The 17,454-nt window shown below is 41.7% G+C and overlaps 1 protein-coding gene across 3 annotated transcripts; it reads right to left on the bottom strand.

Moving 5' to 3' along the window:
* Positions 1–395: 395 nt before the first annotated feature.
* Positions 396–15,562, bottom strand: LOC145451110 (broad substrate specificity ATP-binding cassette transporter ABCG2-like). Of its 3 annotated transcripts, none has more exons than XM_080329596.1 (16): positions 15,043–15,562; positions 12,480–12,689; positions 11,747–11,806; positions 10,940–11,048; positions 10,727–10,879; positions 10,007–10,164; positions 9,782–9,933; positions 8,934–9,263; positions 7,558–7,710; positions 5,021–5,129; positions 4,872–4,958; positions 1,820–1,915; positions 1,637–1,758; positions 1,422–1,576; positions 1,191–1,348; positions 396–754 (listed from the first exon to the last, which is right to left on the bottom strand). In XM_080329596.1, exons 1-16 carry the CDS (start codon positions 15,312–15,314, stop codon positions 604–606), a joined length of 2,475 nt encoding a protein of 824 aa, XP_080185722.1. In that variant the 5' UTR covers positions 15,315–15,562; the 3' UTR covers positions 396–603. The 3 variants fall into 3 exon arrangements, with proteins under 3 accessions (XP_080185722.1, XP_080185723.1, XP_080185724.1); XM_080329597.1 differs by having other exon boundaries at positions 8,946–9,263; XM_080329598.1 differs by lacking the exon at positions 1,820–1,915.
* Between the last annotated feature and the right edge of the window lie 1,892 nt (positions 15,563–17,454).

Genomic DNA, 17,454 nt, shown 5'->3' with positions numbered 1-17,454 from the left:
TGTGGCACGTCGACCCCCGCTAACAACTGGCCATTCCGCAGTGGTTAACGCATCGTGTCGACGTCTACGTAGCTTAGAGAACTTTTTGAACATACTTGAAAAAAGGTTTCGGAAGAAGATATGAATTTTAAATATCAGTGATGCCATCGAATCGTCAACCAACGAAAACGTTGGCATATTTCATAGTGTATTCGATTGATATACGTTAACTTTGTAGCGTGTCCTGTCCATGTCCAAAATGTTTAGGAACACTGGCCTATCGACATCCTCCATATAGATTTCACCAACTCGGCCCCAAATTTGTGCAATGTGCATATATCTACTTGCCGAATGCTTTTCCACAGAATATCTGACCTCGCGATTTCTTTCCAAGTATGCGCTCACCGACAATCGCAAAATGGCAAGATCAATTTAATTTGCTACAAAATTCGAGTAAACAAGCAATCACCAAACGGAAGCAGCGGATGAGCCAATGCCTCTAAACAGTTGAAAATTGATGTAGTTACAACAACAGATGCATATTAGATTCGAACCGTTCCCGCGACAGCGCATAAAGATAATTGGTACCATGAATTTGCCCCATCACAAAATATCGCGGTTATTTCATGTTTTGCACAGACGTATCCTCGCGTAGCAACAGATTGTAAAGACCACGGAAACGCAGAACAGTATAACCTGTCCGGTCCATGGATGTTTCAACAGGAACCGATCACTTCCGACTATCTCCGTTAGCACGCCCTCTTCGACTCCATCGCTTTAAAATGAGGACAAGGTCTCATTGGTGTGTTGGTAGGCTCAGGATCGACAGAGTTCTCAGTTTACGCCTGCCTATCCCTATATTCAAATATCTCGCCCCAACACACAACAGCTACAACGATCTTCTCTAGCTAATAGTTCAAGAGCTATCGCGCTTTTTCTTATGTATAATATTTCATTGATTCGCGTTAGAATGGGCATCGATCCTTATTTCGATTTGGGACATCAAATTTCCATTTATTTCCTATTTTTATCAGAGTATTGAATGAATGTCAAATGATTGCATGAATTGAAATTGAATTTGAAAGTAATTCGGGATTTCGATTTAGTCCCGAATCTCAAATATGAAGAGACAATGACACGTTCGTCAATCGGAAAATGTGTCTATATGGTATGATGCTGATTGTAGATTGTAGTTCATGGACAATTCTTACCACACGAATTGGTCGACAGCTTCGGTATTTTCATGGCAAGTGGACGTAAACTCTCCCACGACCCACCCCACGTAGCAATATCTGCTGATGCTAACGTATTTCACCCACGCCAGCCACGGAAACGTGGAGTCCAAATTCAGTAAGAAGCCAGCGAATACCTACTAACAAATACAGATCGTTGCCCCGATCTACTTATCCAGATAAATACGCAAGTGTTAATACAGAGCTTACCGATGTCAAAGCCATATACAGCATAACAATCGACTTCCCAACCGCAAATGATTGGCATCCCAATGCGCACAGCAGACAAAGCGAGTCGCTCGCCAAGCCTGCCGTGAATGCAGTCAGCGTAAATACGAGGAAGGCCTCAACATTGGGATTCAACCCTGTCAAAATAAACTCACGTGATCACAGGGTAAGAGTGTCGAGTGTCATGCGGATAGTACCTGTCAACCAATACACAATTATAGACAATGAAGGAGCTGAAAATATTCGCGTCATCAATGCTATCAGGTAACGGCTGATGCAGTACGAAGCGACGCCGTAAAATCCAGCACGTCTTTCGTGTCTAGAACAGCGTCATCTCGCGGATCAATTGGAATACGATGCGCAAGAATTGAAATTCATACTCGAACAGTAATTTTTCGTGGGTGACGAAATTTTTGGCCGTAATCATGGCGGGTACTATGATTCCGTGAACTGAGAGGTAGAAGAAGAGTCCCAATCTGTTTGAAGAAAGCGTGCGTATCAAGTAATAGTTTAATATCGTCGGTAAGTTTCCTGCGCACGCTATTCGCCGGAAAAACACCGCCAAATTCTGTGAAAACTACGTTAAGTACGCGCTTTAATCAGAAGAATGTCCGATATCGGAATATAAATACGAAAATTACGGTAAATATCTGCTTATAATCGTGTTTACAGTTATTGCCCTCCGTTCACGCTACGGTAACCGCCTATAGGCCTACGCTCACAGATAGACGATCAATGAAGAGAAAACGCGACTCATTTCGGAGAATCACTTTAGCGTTCGGCACACGTTTTGTGCGCTTGCTCGCAGCTGTACTAGCGGGCATGAGAAATGATTCCATATCACGACCTATCAAGTGCATTCGAAACGAGACCTCGCAATTAACTATTATAATTAGAGATAAGTTAAAATAGAAGTGTAGGAATAGAGTCGTATATTAATTTCTACTAATTTAAAATCTATACAGCCATTTGCAAGAAGCGCGTCACATCTTCGCGGCAACCGCAAACGGGCTGAGGACCCAACAAATAGACGCCACTATATATAATAGATCCAGGCATCCTGATAGCGGGGCTGTTTCGCTTAACTGTTTTGACAATATCACTAATTAAAGTACTGCAAGTCTATATCCCATATACCCTTTGCAACTGTAAAAAGTGAGGGGCTTACCTAAATATTTGTTACGTAGAAGTGGAAGTACGGTACAACCAGTAGTTTATGTAGGCAAAACCAGATAAGAGTAATAAAGTAGCAGTCGTTATTGGTCAGATCTGCCCACAATCTCGTTAGATAAAATATAATATTCCAAAAGTGATATATCATGCTCATGCAAGACCAGAGCTTTGATATTGACTATAGTCCGAGGAAATGGGTAGGATTGCGGTCGGACGGGTATAACCCGCGTACAAAACTTGATCCGAATGCGAATTAACTGATTCTTTGTGGAAAACACTACACATGTAAGGAGAATGACGAATTGAATACTACATTCATATATTGAAATTTACCGGAATATTTTAGGCTGACACTCGTCAGGTGTAATCGTCCGCAACTGCGTAGTAGCGAATTGGAAAGAATAATGCGTATCAACAAATGTTATTTTCAATTCTCTTCTATTGTTGCTAACGATTACCCCTGGCCAGCGTCAGCCGAAATATTCGGCTACGTTTCAATAGGAGTATACTATTCGATTAATCATTCTCGTTCATTTCATATTGAAGTTCTGCACCTCCAAGAGCAGGGCCGGCCAACCTTTTCAGCCAAAGGGCCACATTCGATTGACGAACTTTTGCGCGGGCCACTGTCCGCGCGAAGCGCGAAAAAAGTTTGAAGTTCATAGGTCAATAATATTGTCACTTGATTATATTGCGGTCCTGCTGTATATCGCTGGGATAAATTTGCGAGGACTGGGCTGTTCGGCGCATGGACATATCGATATCGAAAGCTGCGACCAACATGCGGCAATCATTTCGTGCCTAGGTTTCATAGTCGACGGTCCTACTGCCAGTGCAAACGCAAGGTCGCATATGTTGAACGACACTTTGTCTCGTAATCGCTAATATAGTTAGACTCAATCTGATACAGTGGGTGTTCTTCAATTTTCACAAAAGGGCAACAATATTAAGAACAAGAAATCGAGTGACAACATATTGCGCTAAGCTTGCAGAAAATTTTTACCTTTGATAAATCTATCGCAAATTATTCTGCTTTATTGTAGTGTACGAAGATATACCAATATATGAATGGTTGATGGATCTGTCAATGAGTCGAAACTGATATTTTAGTCATCACATCTCAAGTGTTGCGGCCAGACTAATCAAATTTTTGGTTGGCCTTGCAAGTTCACAATCTGTGCAATCCATTTTTGATGATATTAGAAATGTCGGAAATTACCTCGCGGGCCACTTAAAACCTTCTCGCGGGCCACGGGTTGGCCGGCCCTGTCCAAGAGAATGACGAAGTACGAGTATTGGTATTAAATAGTCCGCATGGAATCTGCGGCCCTAATCAGACGATGCGACACCGTATATAACCTCATATCTGATTTACCCATCACAGTCGCTGTAGCCGGTCAGCCGGGTGCCTATCGGTATAGCCATCTGTTTATTTAACAAACAAACCGATGTCAATATTTTGAACTTATCCACTTGAACGCGAATTATGTAACGGGTAACAGCCCAAGGAAATTTGGGCGATGTGAACCGATTGTGGGGAGAGTAAATCACGGTTGCACCCACGCCACGCCATGAATATCTGCATACGTCATCCATTTATTTTGAGGGTTGACCACCAGGATTCTTGTGCTACAATCTTAGTCGAGTATTGATATGGTTACGAGTCCAGTCAAGAATAGTGATCGGTAATTTAATCGAACACCAAAATCACACGCCTTCCGAATGCATAACGCATCATTACGTTCATTCTATTTGCAGACGGAGTATTGCGTTCATTGCAGATAATACAAAAAAAAAATGGAACAAGGCGATAGAGTCGCCATCCCCGACACCATAGTGTTTAGTTGCGATTAAACATGTCTGCGTTATCGACTGATACGCACTATGACTTGATAGTAATTCCGGAAGTCGCAATCCGAGATTTATTTTAATAATAGATTTTGTCATGATCTTTTGTGCAGTCAAGTAAAAACACATTTGGAGTGACGATGCATTTTCTTGTATATGACAACATAAATGCGTTACTTGAATTAACAACTGAGAATCCAGTCAGTATGTATATATTGGACACTGCCAAATTTCCTCAATTATTTGCACCGGTGCAGTCAGACGGGTAAAATACGCAATAGGACTTCGTACATGAAACGCCATTTTGTTCAGGGACTCTTTGTTGTGTTGTGACGTAACGTTATCATGGACCTTCAACAGGAAATATAGGAAAGTACACTTATAGGTAAAATCGGTAAACGTGAAAATCACCTGTTTTGCACCAGAGGATGAGGCTGTCCGTACGGATGATAGTAAAGAATACCAAAAAGAAGTCCTATCACGACATTCATGAAGGCCTGAAACGAAATGGGGCGATTGTAAAGTCACGACACATCGGGTAACAATATCGTTAACTTTCCAGAACCGCACAAAGCCGCGCAGACGCACTCAATGTTCTTCTGTATAAAAGATAGCATTCTTCAATCAGCGATGTCGAGCGCATCTCGGCGACGGTAGACAAGCAGAAATCTGAACCGTGACATTCGCGTTCAGAAACGGTCGGGGCTGCATGAATCTATCGAAACCGCAAGATTTGATATTCGCCATCTAACAAAATTACATTTATGCCAAGGTGGTTCGTAACGAAGTACTTCTTTGTCGGAGTGCTCAAGTGCATTGCCTCTATACTCTGTACTGCTTTTACGTGGGTATGTGTTTAGAATACATCCGCCTCTATACTGGGAACAGATTTTAGAAAAATGTACTAAGTTAGTTCAATTCGCTACTGTTCGGAGTATTTCTGTATAGGTGTGGCCTACTTGCACTACTTACTGAAGTGGATAATTGTTTACGCTGTTTCTATTTCTACGCAAATAGTTTTCAGGGTAAATGACCTACTTTTTACAGTGTTGATTTTGAAATGTAGAACGCAGTCTTATGACAAGTTTGCGTCACTTTTATGAGTGTAATTGTGGTAAGAACCGCGTGAAATTGTCCCGTATCAGGGTGCCTGAATACATCGACGATTCTACCCGTTTACAGTGTTATTAGAAATTTTCCAATAGTCGCGAAGGTATGTCCTGCAATTTTGAAAGTATAGTCCTCTTCGATTAACTGATAAACGTTCGCGACCCTTCGACCGAACCTATACTTTTTGAAAACCCCGAGTAGGTTACTTTTCACTCCTTTCATTTCCACTTTTACATGCAGTAGTTTTGACATGTCATGAAAATTGCTACTTCTACTTGAAATTAATTAAACGAATGCTATCATATCAGATATTACTGCACCACGATCTGGCATACTGGCTTCGCCTTCTGATACTTGCCACATTCATTTCATAGCTCGTCCTTCTGTCATCTTTTATTTGTTTTCATTTAGTATGTAGGGGAGATGTGGTACCGATGGATCACTGGGACCGAAAATACTTGAAAAATTTTCCATGATAATTCCATGATTGCACTCCGTGAATTCGTCTGCAATTACATGCTGACAGAATCTTTCCTCACATGCAAAAAAAATCGACCTGCGTGAGTTATGGGTCCGTGACGAATGATTTACGTTTTAGGGGGTGTAAAGTAAATTTGGATCGACATTTGCATTTTTCTATATCACCTTTCAGACTAACAAACCCGCCATAAGTTTTGATGTGAAGTATAGGGCTTGTATCAGGGTATATAATGCCACATATGTTTTAAATCAATACCATCCCCGAGTGGACTATTTCCCGAGTGGACTATTTTCAAGTCAATTACAATATTTATGGGGTGGGGAACCTATGGTACCATAGCCAAATCAAGCAAAATAGATGGGCCAACTAATCACTTGACAACAGAAACTCGCCTGCATATATATAGGCTGTAAATCATAGTTACATGTGGTGTTTTATCGATGTTACGAGGTATTTGAAAGTCAAAATGTCGATTTGCGGGTAATATGTATGTGGCATTCATTTTGAAAGTTTAGGCGTAAATCAAAACATGAGTTTATGCCAACATTTGGGTTGATATAATCTATTTTATTCTTGAAGGTCGCGACGAAACATTCTTCATTGGCTTGCTGTAGCTTAGCTTATAGTGCACAACAAAACAAGTTAACAAATTTGAGTTTTTTAGTGTATTTCTCATAGGTCCCATGGTCGTGTGGCTTTGGACCTACCGGGTGGGGACCGATGACACGTTCAAGCAACAAATTTTAAACGTTCATAAATATATTTTGAAAAGGCGGATATTCATGTAAATGTCCGCGATAGTTAGAGCTTGTATCAAAGTGTTGAGACAGCAAAAGATCCGCTATTCTCGGCTGAAGATTTGAGGGCCAGAGATCATTTTGCAATTTTTGATCCATCGGTACCACATCTCCCCCATGTTTCCTATTTTAGGGCTGCGCAAAATTAAGTACATGAGTGATTAGTTTCGGACTATAATATTTGGCTTCAAGTCGAGTCTAGTATTTGAGTATCTTTCACGACGTCACACGAGCATGGATGATGTGGATTACTCAACCTTATATGCGACCACTGAGAAGATACCGTCTGCTTTGTATTCCATGTTTTCGATACTGTTACAATCATCGAGGTTTCAAGGATTAAAGGGAAATCGAAACTATAATCGTACTACATTTCTGGTTTATAATATACTCCTTGTGGAAAGGGGCGTATAGCCTAGACTCGATACTCGTAAAATCATCTTTCGCTAATCAATTCTAATCATTACAATTAATACTCGATTAAGAATATAGTAGCACGATAGCCTACCTATCTTGCATGCTCTTGGCAGGTTGATGTGGGCGTCTAAATACAAAGACTTGTCGAAGAAGACTCTGCACCCTCTTATCCTCTTATTATATCGCACTCTTGTGCGGGTTTGAATTGATGAAAATAAAGGTCCGAGCAGCAACGGTTACTTCTTCAACCACATCTGCTCATACCAGAATTTCCTGCCTTGTTTTCCGTTACCAGAATTTCCTGCCTTGTTTTCCAGTGCCCTGAGTCCGTCCCGCGTTTCGCGCCCCAGTGACGATACTTTATACTCCTCCGCCAGCCACCGTGCGATGTCAGAATGATGCTCAACTCCTTCCCTGGTTGTTCCGTCTAGTACAGTCGTATACCCTTCAATGTAGATGTAACACATTATCTGCACTGATATAAAATTCGTGGTAATCAACTTGACTGAAATCACGTGCGAATCCATATGCATATAGAAGACTCGAATCTCATATAAATCACTCGGTATATACTATGCAAGAATTTTATAGGAGCGATATTTCATTTTAATTCGGTCGATATAGTTTGAAAAATAGAGGCAATCCAAGAGACTTCGTCCTATTTTATCCACCTCGTTTAATTATGTTCAACAGATTCTGCACTACTGGATCATGCTATACGGCAACTGCAGTGTTTTGAACTTAAACCCATAACATAACGATATCCTAGCTATATGGCACTCACAGTCGGTTTAAGTTATGTCGTACATGTCTACTCAATTACAAATAGAAGTATCTATTCCAATGCATGCCAACACTACTTCGAACATAGAAGCATAAATTGTAAGTTCCGAAATGTACTCAAGTAACTTTGAAATCGAATACTTATGATAGTAAATCAGAGGGTGATTAGTTTCAAAATTTCAAGATGCATCTCCTCCACAACACATAATGACTGATGACGCTACAGAATGAAGAAATTTTCAAAAACTATATTATATTACCATATCACGATAGGCCTACATTGGCAGTTTCGCTTGTTATGATCATTTCAATCACAAAAGTGATCAAAATTCGTAGTTCGCGTCTCTTCATAGTACATCCTAGGGGAGTGGTTCCCAACGTGGGCGATATCGCCCCCCAAAGGGCGATTTGGCGGCCTAGGGGGGCGAAAATGACGATAGGGGGGCGAAAATGGACAAAGCGGGCGACAGGGGGCGAAAATGGCGAAGGGGCGATAGGGGGGCGGTGATGCGTTAAAACGGCTATATTGGAGTCAAGTCGGAGAAATAACTTTTTTGTTTTTTTCTTTTTTTAGTCAACCCCGGAAATTTAGTTGCATAAGTGTAAAATTCGACAGCGAGCCGAAAAGTTGACTTTTTTTTAGTCAACCCGCCGATGATTACAGATTGTATACCGATTTTTCGGTTCACAATATCTGGGGGGCGATGATCGGCGTTAAGCTTGAAAAGGGGGCGATGAGTCGAAAAAGGTTGGGAACCACTGTCCTAGGGTCTGCCAAGGGCAACCCGGTTCAAATATTTTCATTTTAATGGATGTTTACTTGTAACTAATTCCTACATATCTAGGCAAATGAATCAGCGAGTAAATCATCTTGTCAAATCTCACCGCACGTATAGCCGTCCAAGAAAATACTCTCTTCCTGATTGATTGCCGATCCCGGGTTGTTGTTGATTGACGCCGCGCTAACAGAATCGCGAGTGATCCTTATCGCGGGAACAGCAGTATTTGCGGCCATGCGAGATCTAATTTGGGTGGGTTCATCTGCATCTTCGAAACCCACAGTCGTCCAGTAAGTCGGCGTGAATCCCGGACATCTGCCGGAATGAGGGCGGCGTCGATGCCTTGCAGATGTGCGACATTGATTGAATATGATTTGTCCAAAGAGTATGTCCAGAAGGAAGTCAGGTGCGCTATAGTGTGGTTCGTGCGGAAATCCTGAGACCCATAGACGACTATTATTGCGTATCGGAATAAACAACTTGGAATGTTCTTGAAAGTAATTGAAGATGTATACTCATACTCATTACAAGTAGATGTACTAGTTCCGAGATAAGTCTGAGCTACTGCAAGAGGAAGTCGAAAATGAATATCTCAAATATACTTGAGTAGATTCCAAATGTGTAGATTTGGTTGAGCGCTCGCATAGTAGTCATTCGAAGTTAACTGCTTTGGAAATTACAAGGTGCATCTTCACGACTAACCCAAAATGACTAATAAAACTGCAAATTGTCCCAAATTTCGACAATACATACTTTCACAGGGGGTATTTCACCGAGTCGTCATTACAATTTCATTCATAAACTTGATGGAAATCACATGCCTAACTACCTTTTAGTTAGGGCAGTGATTTTGTGTAACTGTTAAGTGGAAGTTAGGGTAGTCTAAATTAGTAATCCGTTACCGATAACATCTGCTTAATACAAAAAAAATACCATTTAATACTGAAAACCTACCCAACGACGTAAAATATCCTAAAGCCCGCGTTGCTTCTCCATGATAAACGAGTCGTGATTTGGCTAGCAGCGTGAGATTATCGCACATCTTGAACAACGCGCTGGAAGGCTGGTGAATGGTCAGAATTATTGTTCTGCCCCTGTCTGCTAATCTGAAAATCGTGAAGCGGCACTCTCATAGCATGACAATTCTGCCGGAAGATGAGGCATGTTCGGGTGTCGTACTCTCGTAGAATCTTCATTACGTATTTGGAGGTGGTGGAGTCCAAACTGCTGGTCGGCTCGTCGAGGAATAAGATTTTAGGACCAGCAACCAGCTCCATGGCTATCGCGGTTCGTTTTCTTTCTCCTCCGCTGATGAGAGTTTTTTCTGGGAATCCCACCTGTACGAAGTATCAGAAATTCATAAATCAACCAGAGTTGGTCAAAGTAGGAACTATAGGAAGTAGAGATATCTACAACATAGCTCAACTGGTTCAACTATAAATAGATACGTAGTGTCCGAAAAAGTACTAAAGTCGTTTCAAAAGTGCATATGATCCAGGCGTGGCATACTCCACTTACAGAATACGACTAATGGCAATGCGAATACGTGCTGGCTTTCGCAATATTCATCACATGATGTTGGAGCTATGCCGTTTACGCGCTATGGCAATTTCACTCGTGAATGTGATGCAAGCTTGTGCAAAACCCATTTTCTACTTCATATCATCAATAGCATGCAAAAGTAAGTAGTTTTGCCATAAGTAGACGTGGAAGTATAGTCTTACACCGTATTCACTCAAGCATGCTTAAGTGCGGTAGCCTAAAAATATGAAAACCCTACTAGAGCATTCCGAACAAGTGAAAACATTTCGTTACCAAGAAATTCTGGAATAATTTCATTTAGGCAAGACACCCTCTAAAATTGATACTCAAATTTACAAGGTTCGCGAAATCCTATACCTTTCGATCGCTGCATCCGCGAAGTCGCAGTGATGTCAGAATGCCATTTACGACCGCCGTCTTCTCATCGCAAGAAATATGTCCACTACGACGCAAACACAAGGAATACCATAAATGCTCACGCACTGTTAGCCCCGGATTCAACACGTCCTCCTGTGCAGTGAAATGATCATATTTATCACGCAGTTCGGAAATCGAAAGCATCATTCCTACTTGGGTTGTGTAGCCGCAGAACCGACGCAGGTCTTGAGTCGCGCTTTTCCCGTTGATTCTTATGGTGCCGGAGCAGGCGGTCTTACGACAGGACAAGACAGAAAGAAGTCTGAAAAACTACCTTATTTCAAGGACTTATAATAAACTTTCATGCATATTATACATGTGCATAATTGTATGGGCACTATTTCAAGGAAATTTGCTGAAGCTTTAATATCGATGGAAGACCAAATCAAGTTCGAGGCCCATTTTTTGCTGTGTTTCTGCGGGTCTGTGGGATTACAAACATGTGACACAACATCATGATATACTTATTCAGAATGCGGTACTTTTTAGTGCGACGAACGAGCAAGTGGGTTCAAGTTAGGATCAGTTAGGATTAGATTTTATGGTTACGTTAAGGTTAGAATTGACATTAGCGTAAGAGTTTTGAGGCCAGGTTTGGAATTGGGGTGGGTTTTTGGGGTTATAAAGTCACATGGTCAAGTCACATGGTAAAGTGCTAGCATGTTCGTGTTAAACTATCGTTTGACATTGGCACGGCTGGTCATGTTGGGAAACTGTTGCTGACAGCTATATTATAGATTCACATCCTTGTTTCAATTAAACTCATTTCCCTTCGAATACACGTTTAGACAGAAATAGATATACAAATAATCGGCGCACCCGTGCCCTAAAATATGCAAGGGATCGAGAGTAGAGAGATCTTTCACCTATATTTAGATTACAGCGTTTTGCTATTTGATATGCGTTCTATATATTTACATGTGCTGGCGAACTCGATAAGAAACACAGATTCATACTAACGACGTTTTTCCGCATCCAGATGGTCCCATTATTGCGTTAAGCCCGGGTGGGAAATTGGCGCTGAAAAAAATATACCGATTGTCAGCTGTACATTCTCATTTACAAAAGGCATCTACACATAACTATAGCCTACTACAAAGTCCTGATTGCTTTGAAATGTTAGCTGAATTAATTTCCCGGCAGCAGAACATACAAACACATATGAAGTCCTTATCAACATGGGAAACTACTACGGCTTGAAACGGCAGTCTAAATAATGTTGGTACAAAACGACTACCTCATGTGCAGTATTGGTTGTGACCTTCGATGTGGATAATGTTCTGGAGCCGAAATGCTCGGTACCATCGAGTCCTATTCCCTTAACAGCCTTGAATAACTACCATAGATATTATAGTTGTCAAATTAAACGGATTTGATCGGAATGTCGGAAATAATAATTCTGTTTTAATAATTTGGGAGATGTTTCGGGGATCTAATTTTTATTCCTATCGAGTTTTGGTTTCGCTGAACAACAGGAGCTACAGGAGAACTGTTTATTGCCAAAGGAACCTTGCTCTGCGCATAACACCTGCTAAAGCTTATGGAACTGAACTGAACCTGATTTTATTGTTTTACTTTTTTAATCGGAATTCAATTCAATTTGGATGATTTTACGAGTTAGCAATTTTATTTCTAATCCAATTTGAATTCTAATCAAATTTGAAAACCCCTCTTTGGATAACGACATACTAACCTGATATCTGTGAGAACAGCGGCAGTTTTTTGCTGTCTGCGACTGAATTGGGACAGGTTCGGAATCTTCTTGTTAGAAGATTTCCACATATTGACGTTTTGGCATGTCAACGTAAGACCTGCCGAGACCGGAACCACGGTACTTATGAAATTTGTGGTGAAGTTCTTTGCCCCTGTGAGGCCGCTCAACGCTGGGCTGCCTTGAAGTGCCCTGTAAAAGCGTTGATATCATCACGGGAAGTCTGGCGTAGAAATATTATTATCCTTATAGTAACAGCAATAACGCGACACCACGAATACAGCTTCACGAAGGCTCGAATCAAGAAAACGTAAAATAGTCCCTGGAAAAACATAACTTCATATTGACTATAGTAGGGGTTCCCAAACCAGTGGTCGCGACCCCAGTTGGGTCGTTTGCCTATTTGCCGAGGTCGCGGAGACAAAATTAAAAATCAGTCTCACAGTCCCGTGATAATTTAATATTAGCGGCTGGATGTGATTATTAAAAGACTGGTCAATTAGGCTGATGTTATCGGTGACTACATTCTGACTGTTTTAGGTCATTTTTCCAATTAGAAGAAAAAACGACCTCTAAGGACTACGAGCCCGCCAAACAAGTTATCAGATCAGCGTAGCATCATTTTTAAAGCGTCGAGAGCATAGTAAACAACGTGACGGATATCAACATTCAAGTTGCCCGCGTAATGGTTCGTAAATCTCGTGTGGCCCTTTGGTCGAAAAGGTTGGACGCACCCGTGGTATAGATACATTTCGTCATTATTTGCAAATTACAATTCAGCTGCATAGACAAGGAAAGAAGCAATATGCATCTTCGCGATGCAGTCACAAATTAAGACAATTTTGAGAATTATACCATGATAAATATATCGTCTGGTTGTAAATATTACCAACCGCTCCTTCCCACTTGACAAGATTAAAAATATTATTAGTGTAGCTTAGCTGCTTGGGTCGAAGAAATTATTAAGAAAGACTGCAAGTCCTAGTCCTTGAATACTTGACTTCACAGCCCTGTATACTTACCAGTATGAAACATCACAGGACACACGCTCACGGCGTGGTCGAATAAGTTACTGATCGTTATCGCGTGACACAGAATTTCACATAGCAACACTAGACTATACTTTGATTGGATAGAGATAGAAATCATTTTAAAAGACCTAAATACGTTGCAATAGTCTTGGTCGAGTTTGGTAATCTAAGGACGGAGGTGGACGAGTTCGTTACTGCGCACATAGTCGCCAGCCTTTCCACATATGCCGTGGGCAGGTTTGGGAAAAGGTTTTGACCATTATTTAGTAATCAGCACGCTAAATTGGAAGGAGGGGTCGTGGAACATTTTCCAATCTAAATTTGGGGTCGCGGCCATAAAAAAGTTCGGGAAACCCTGATCTACAGGGAAATCCATGCAAAACTTATTTGTTTTTGCTATGGAAGTGTACAGCGTCCACTTCAAAAACTAATTCGTACACTAGCAAACATGCGCTGTAGGCCTACTCGCATGTATTCCTTAACGGTTAAACACTGAATTTAGCGACAAACTCCTTGAGTGACTGTTCATTTGCGTGACAAATGAGAAACAAGTTTAGGTAGTTTGATTTCGTTTGAGTGACGGTTCGTCCGAGTGAAAATGCCAATCGTGGTCATTCATTGACAATGCCGACGATGATGTTTTGAATACCAAGCAATCCAGTTTAGTTTACGGTTAGATGTTCAAACTAGCGGTTCGAATAGATTCAGTCGTTCAAAACACCATTATTTCTGTCACTCAATCGATTAAAACATCCACATCCTTAATATATACTTCTGTCATAATGATGCATCACTACACCGATTAAACCAGTGGTTCCCAACGTGGTCGATATCGCCCCCCAGGGGCTATTTGGCGGTCCAGGGGGGCGAAAATGACGAAGGGGGCGATAGGGGGCGATGACGCGTAAAAACGGCTGACATATTTTTTTTTTTTAGTCAACCCACGGAAATTTAGTTACAAAAGTGTGTCAAATTAGACATCGAGCCGAAAATTTGATCTTTTTTTTTTAGTCAACCCGCCGGTGATTACAGTTTGTATGCTGCCTAATTTTCGGTACACAAAATTTGGGGGGCGATGATCGGTGTTGACCTTGAAAAGGGGGCGATGGGTCGAAAAAGGTTGGGAACCACTGGATTAAACCGACACTTTCAATATTTATGACAGTCAATAGAGATATCTCTCTATTGATATAAGGCCGCCGCCCCACCAATCAAGCTTGCAGTACTATATACGGCATTCTCGGTACGTCCAATGAAGACCGATGCTGGGCAGCAATGATAAGCAGTCCCGTTGAAGTCAATGACGCAATACTAAAGCAGGGATTTTTCAGCACATAAAACGGTGAAATCAATGAGCTGCCAGCGAATCGCAGCATTAAATTAGAATTCCTAGGTAAATGCAACGGTTTATCTAGGCTCCTTCTTGTCGGGTAGATGTAGATGTGGAGTCATAATCAGGAATAGCGGCCCAATCTAGCCGAAACACCAGGATATCTAATCAACCGTTTACTCACGTCGCTACAGATCCTGAGCATATCGCCTTTGATGGTGGCCGAAGATTTGCATTTCCAGGCGTGATATGCGAGATTCCGCCTGCGGAGAATAGGCGATGGCCAGACGTCGCGTATCTCACGGGATGTAGCGAATGACTGGCCAAGTCAAAATCGCCTATGGCTTGGCACGGTGTTGAACTGTAGTTATTGCGCGGCCTCGAACCGGACGCCGCATTCTCAGCCCTGAAAGCGGTACCACTGCCTTCAGCGCCCAACGCCGCAACCTCACTCATTTCAAAGGAAAGTAAAAATATGGTGGCGCGTACTCGCTGTGAGCATCCAACGATACTGACGTAGTTCGGCGATACGTAACTACACCGGAATGATTATTATGTGATAATTACGAATGCAATAGTAGCAATGTTACGGCAGAGTAAGGTAACTAGACAATTGTCAGCTTTTCGAAATTAGGTTTGTATGCAAAAACTTAGAAACTATATCGACGGCATTTTGCTCTTGTTGTTTAGGTCTGGGTTATTAGGCAATACGAATAGGGTTACCATATGTCCTCTTTTAAGAGGACATGTCCTCTTTTTAGACTTTTTTGAAAGTGTCCTCGGAGGACGCCCTTTTGTCCTCTTTTTTGAGATTTTGTCCTCTTTTTGGAAATTTAGGTCAGATTTAGAGCAAATTGCGAGTGATATGCCGTAAATTAGCACAGAAATGAAGCTCCGGTGGGTATTTCGTAGTGAAAAACGGTGATTTTAGCTCTGAGCGAAAAGATGACCTTTTTTCTAGTCATCCACCTAGCAATGTGGAGGGAAAAACGGTATTTTGAGCTCTGAGCGGAAAGATGACCTTTTTTTAGTCAACCGATCACAAAGTGGGAAAAATTCACCGGTTTTTGAGAATTCTTCTCCGGTTTTGCGAGTCTCAAATTTCTGAAAAAGTGTCCTCTTTTTAGATTTCCAAAATATGGTAAGCCTAAATACGAATCACTGATTCGAATCATTTTCCATGTCATATGATTTCATACAGGATATACCGTTCGGACAAATAATATCGACGCAATATCGCATATCTGCAAGATGTCAACGCCGCCCTAAATCCGGCCGACGTCCGGGGTATACACGTCGACATACAAGATGTCGGTTCGAAAATGCATATGAACTGACTGGACACCCGCGTAAAACCCATGATATGCCGGAGTGGCGCACGAAACGAGAAGTTACCTCCAACTTACTCCAAGGTATTAATTAAACACAGCATTTTATTCTAAGGGATACTTGTACAAAGGGACGTGAGAAGGTTTTCACGAAGGCACGTACGCACCGCGATATAATTCAGAGTTAGGTTATGTTTTTGTGTACCACATTTAGGATGTGGATACGCACTCTTTCAGCTCGCAATGTACTGTTCTCGTGGTAAGGATCACTAATGATTCCTGGAGCGCGGCATGAATCAACAATAATCCACATAAAGCAATGAGGGTATTTTCGTGGATGGATATGCGGCGGGATTTGGAAATGCGTTTACTCCGTTATTGATTTGCCTAGACCTGCAGGAATAAGGTGCAACAATCAGTGTTGGGATGACTCGATTCAACCTTCTCGTATGACTTGACTTGACTCGAATCCGTTTGCAACAATGACTTGACTTGACTTGAATCGGCGCTTCAGGAATGTGGATTGACTCATGACCCGGAGCAAAATCCACGACTAAATTCCAAGTCTTCCAGAAAACGGTGTCGTTTAAATCACTATTTCTTGTTATGTTCGGATTGTTTGCGACACGCTGGTGTCATTTGTGAGAGCAACCAGTCATTCGCTGATTGTACATTTCACTGATCCTCCATTGTTAGATCACAAATAAATTGACCACAAATGCAATGATCACAGCGTACGTTGTCGTAGTACAGGGGCGGGCAACATACGGCCCGCGAAGGGATTTTGTCCGGCCCGCGGACAATTTTCCGTCTTACATGATAATGTGGCCCGCGGCCCCAGTCTTCCGAGATTCCCAACTACTTGCTTACTTACATCAAATGTTGTGACTGTATGTCATTATACACATGCATGCGCAGCGATGAGCGAGGGTGGAGCTTACGCGTAAGTTCGTCGGAGCGAGAAGACATATTGCATTAACGGCATTTACGATGTACTCAACCCTAATGTCATTTGTAGTGATCATGGTGTTTGTCGACAACAATGGTCATTTACACCAGGCTGATATTTCTTATTTTTTATTCCGTAACCGTCGATTTGCAGCACGGCACACTTCTAGGCTTCTGTAAGACACCGCTTATGCCAGTGGTTGTCAACGCAAAAAGGGTCGGGGGCCACTTTAAAATTTCGTAGAGGCTGCGGGCGGCATGAATTCAATATCGAAATAAAATAGGCCACATAATTGAACGACCACGCTATCTCGTCACCT

Source organism: Botryllus schlosseri, chromosome 11, assembly GCF_051294905.1.
Source record: "Botryllus schlosseri isolate E-star chromosome 11, Bs_hap1, whole genome shotgun sequence".
NCBI classification, from domain to species: domain Eukaryota; kingdom Metazoa; phylum Chordata; class Ascidiacea; order Stolidobranchia; family Styelidae; genus Botryllus; species Botryllus schlosseri.
This window is presented reverse-complemented; position numbering and strand designations above follow the sequence as displayed.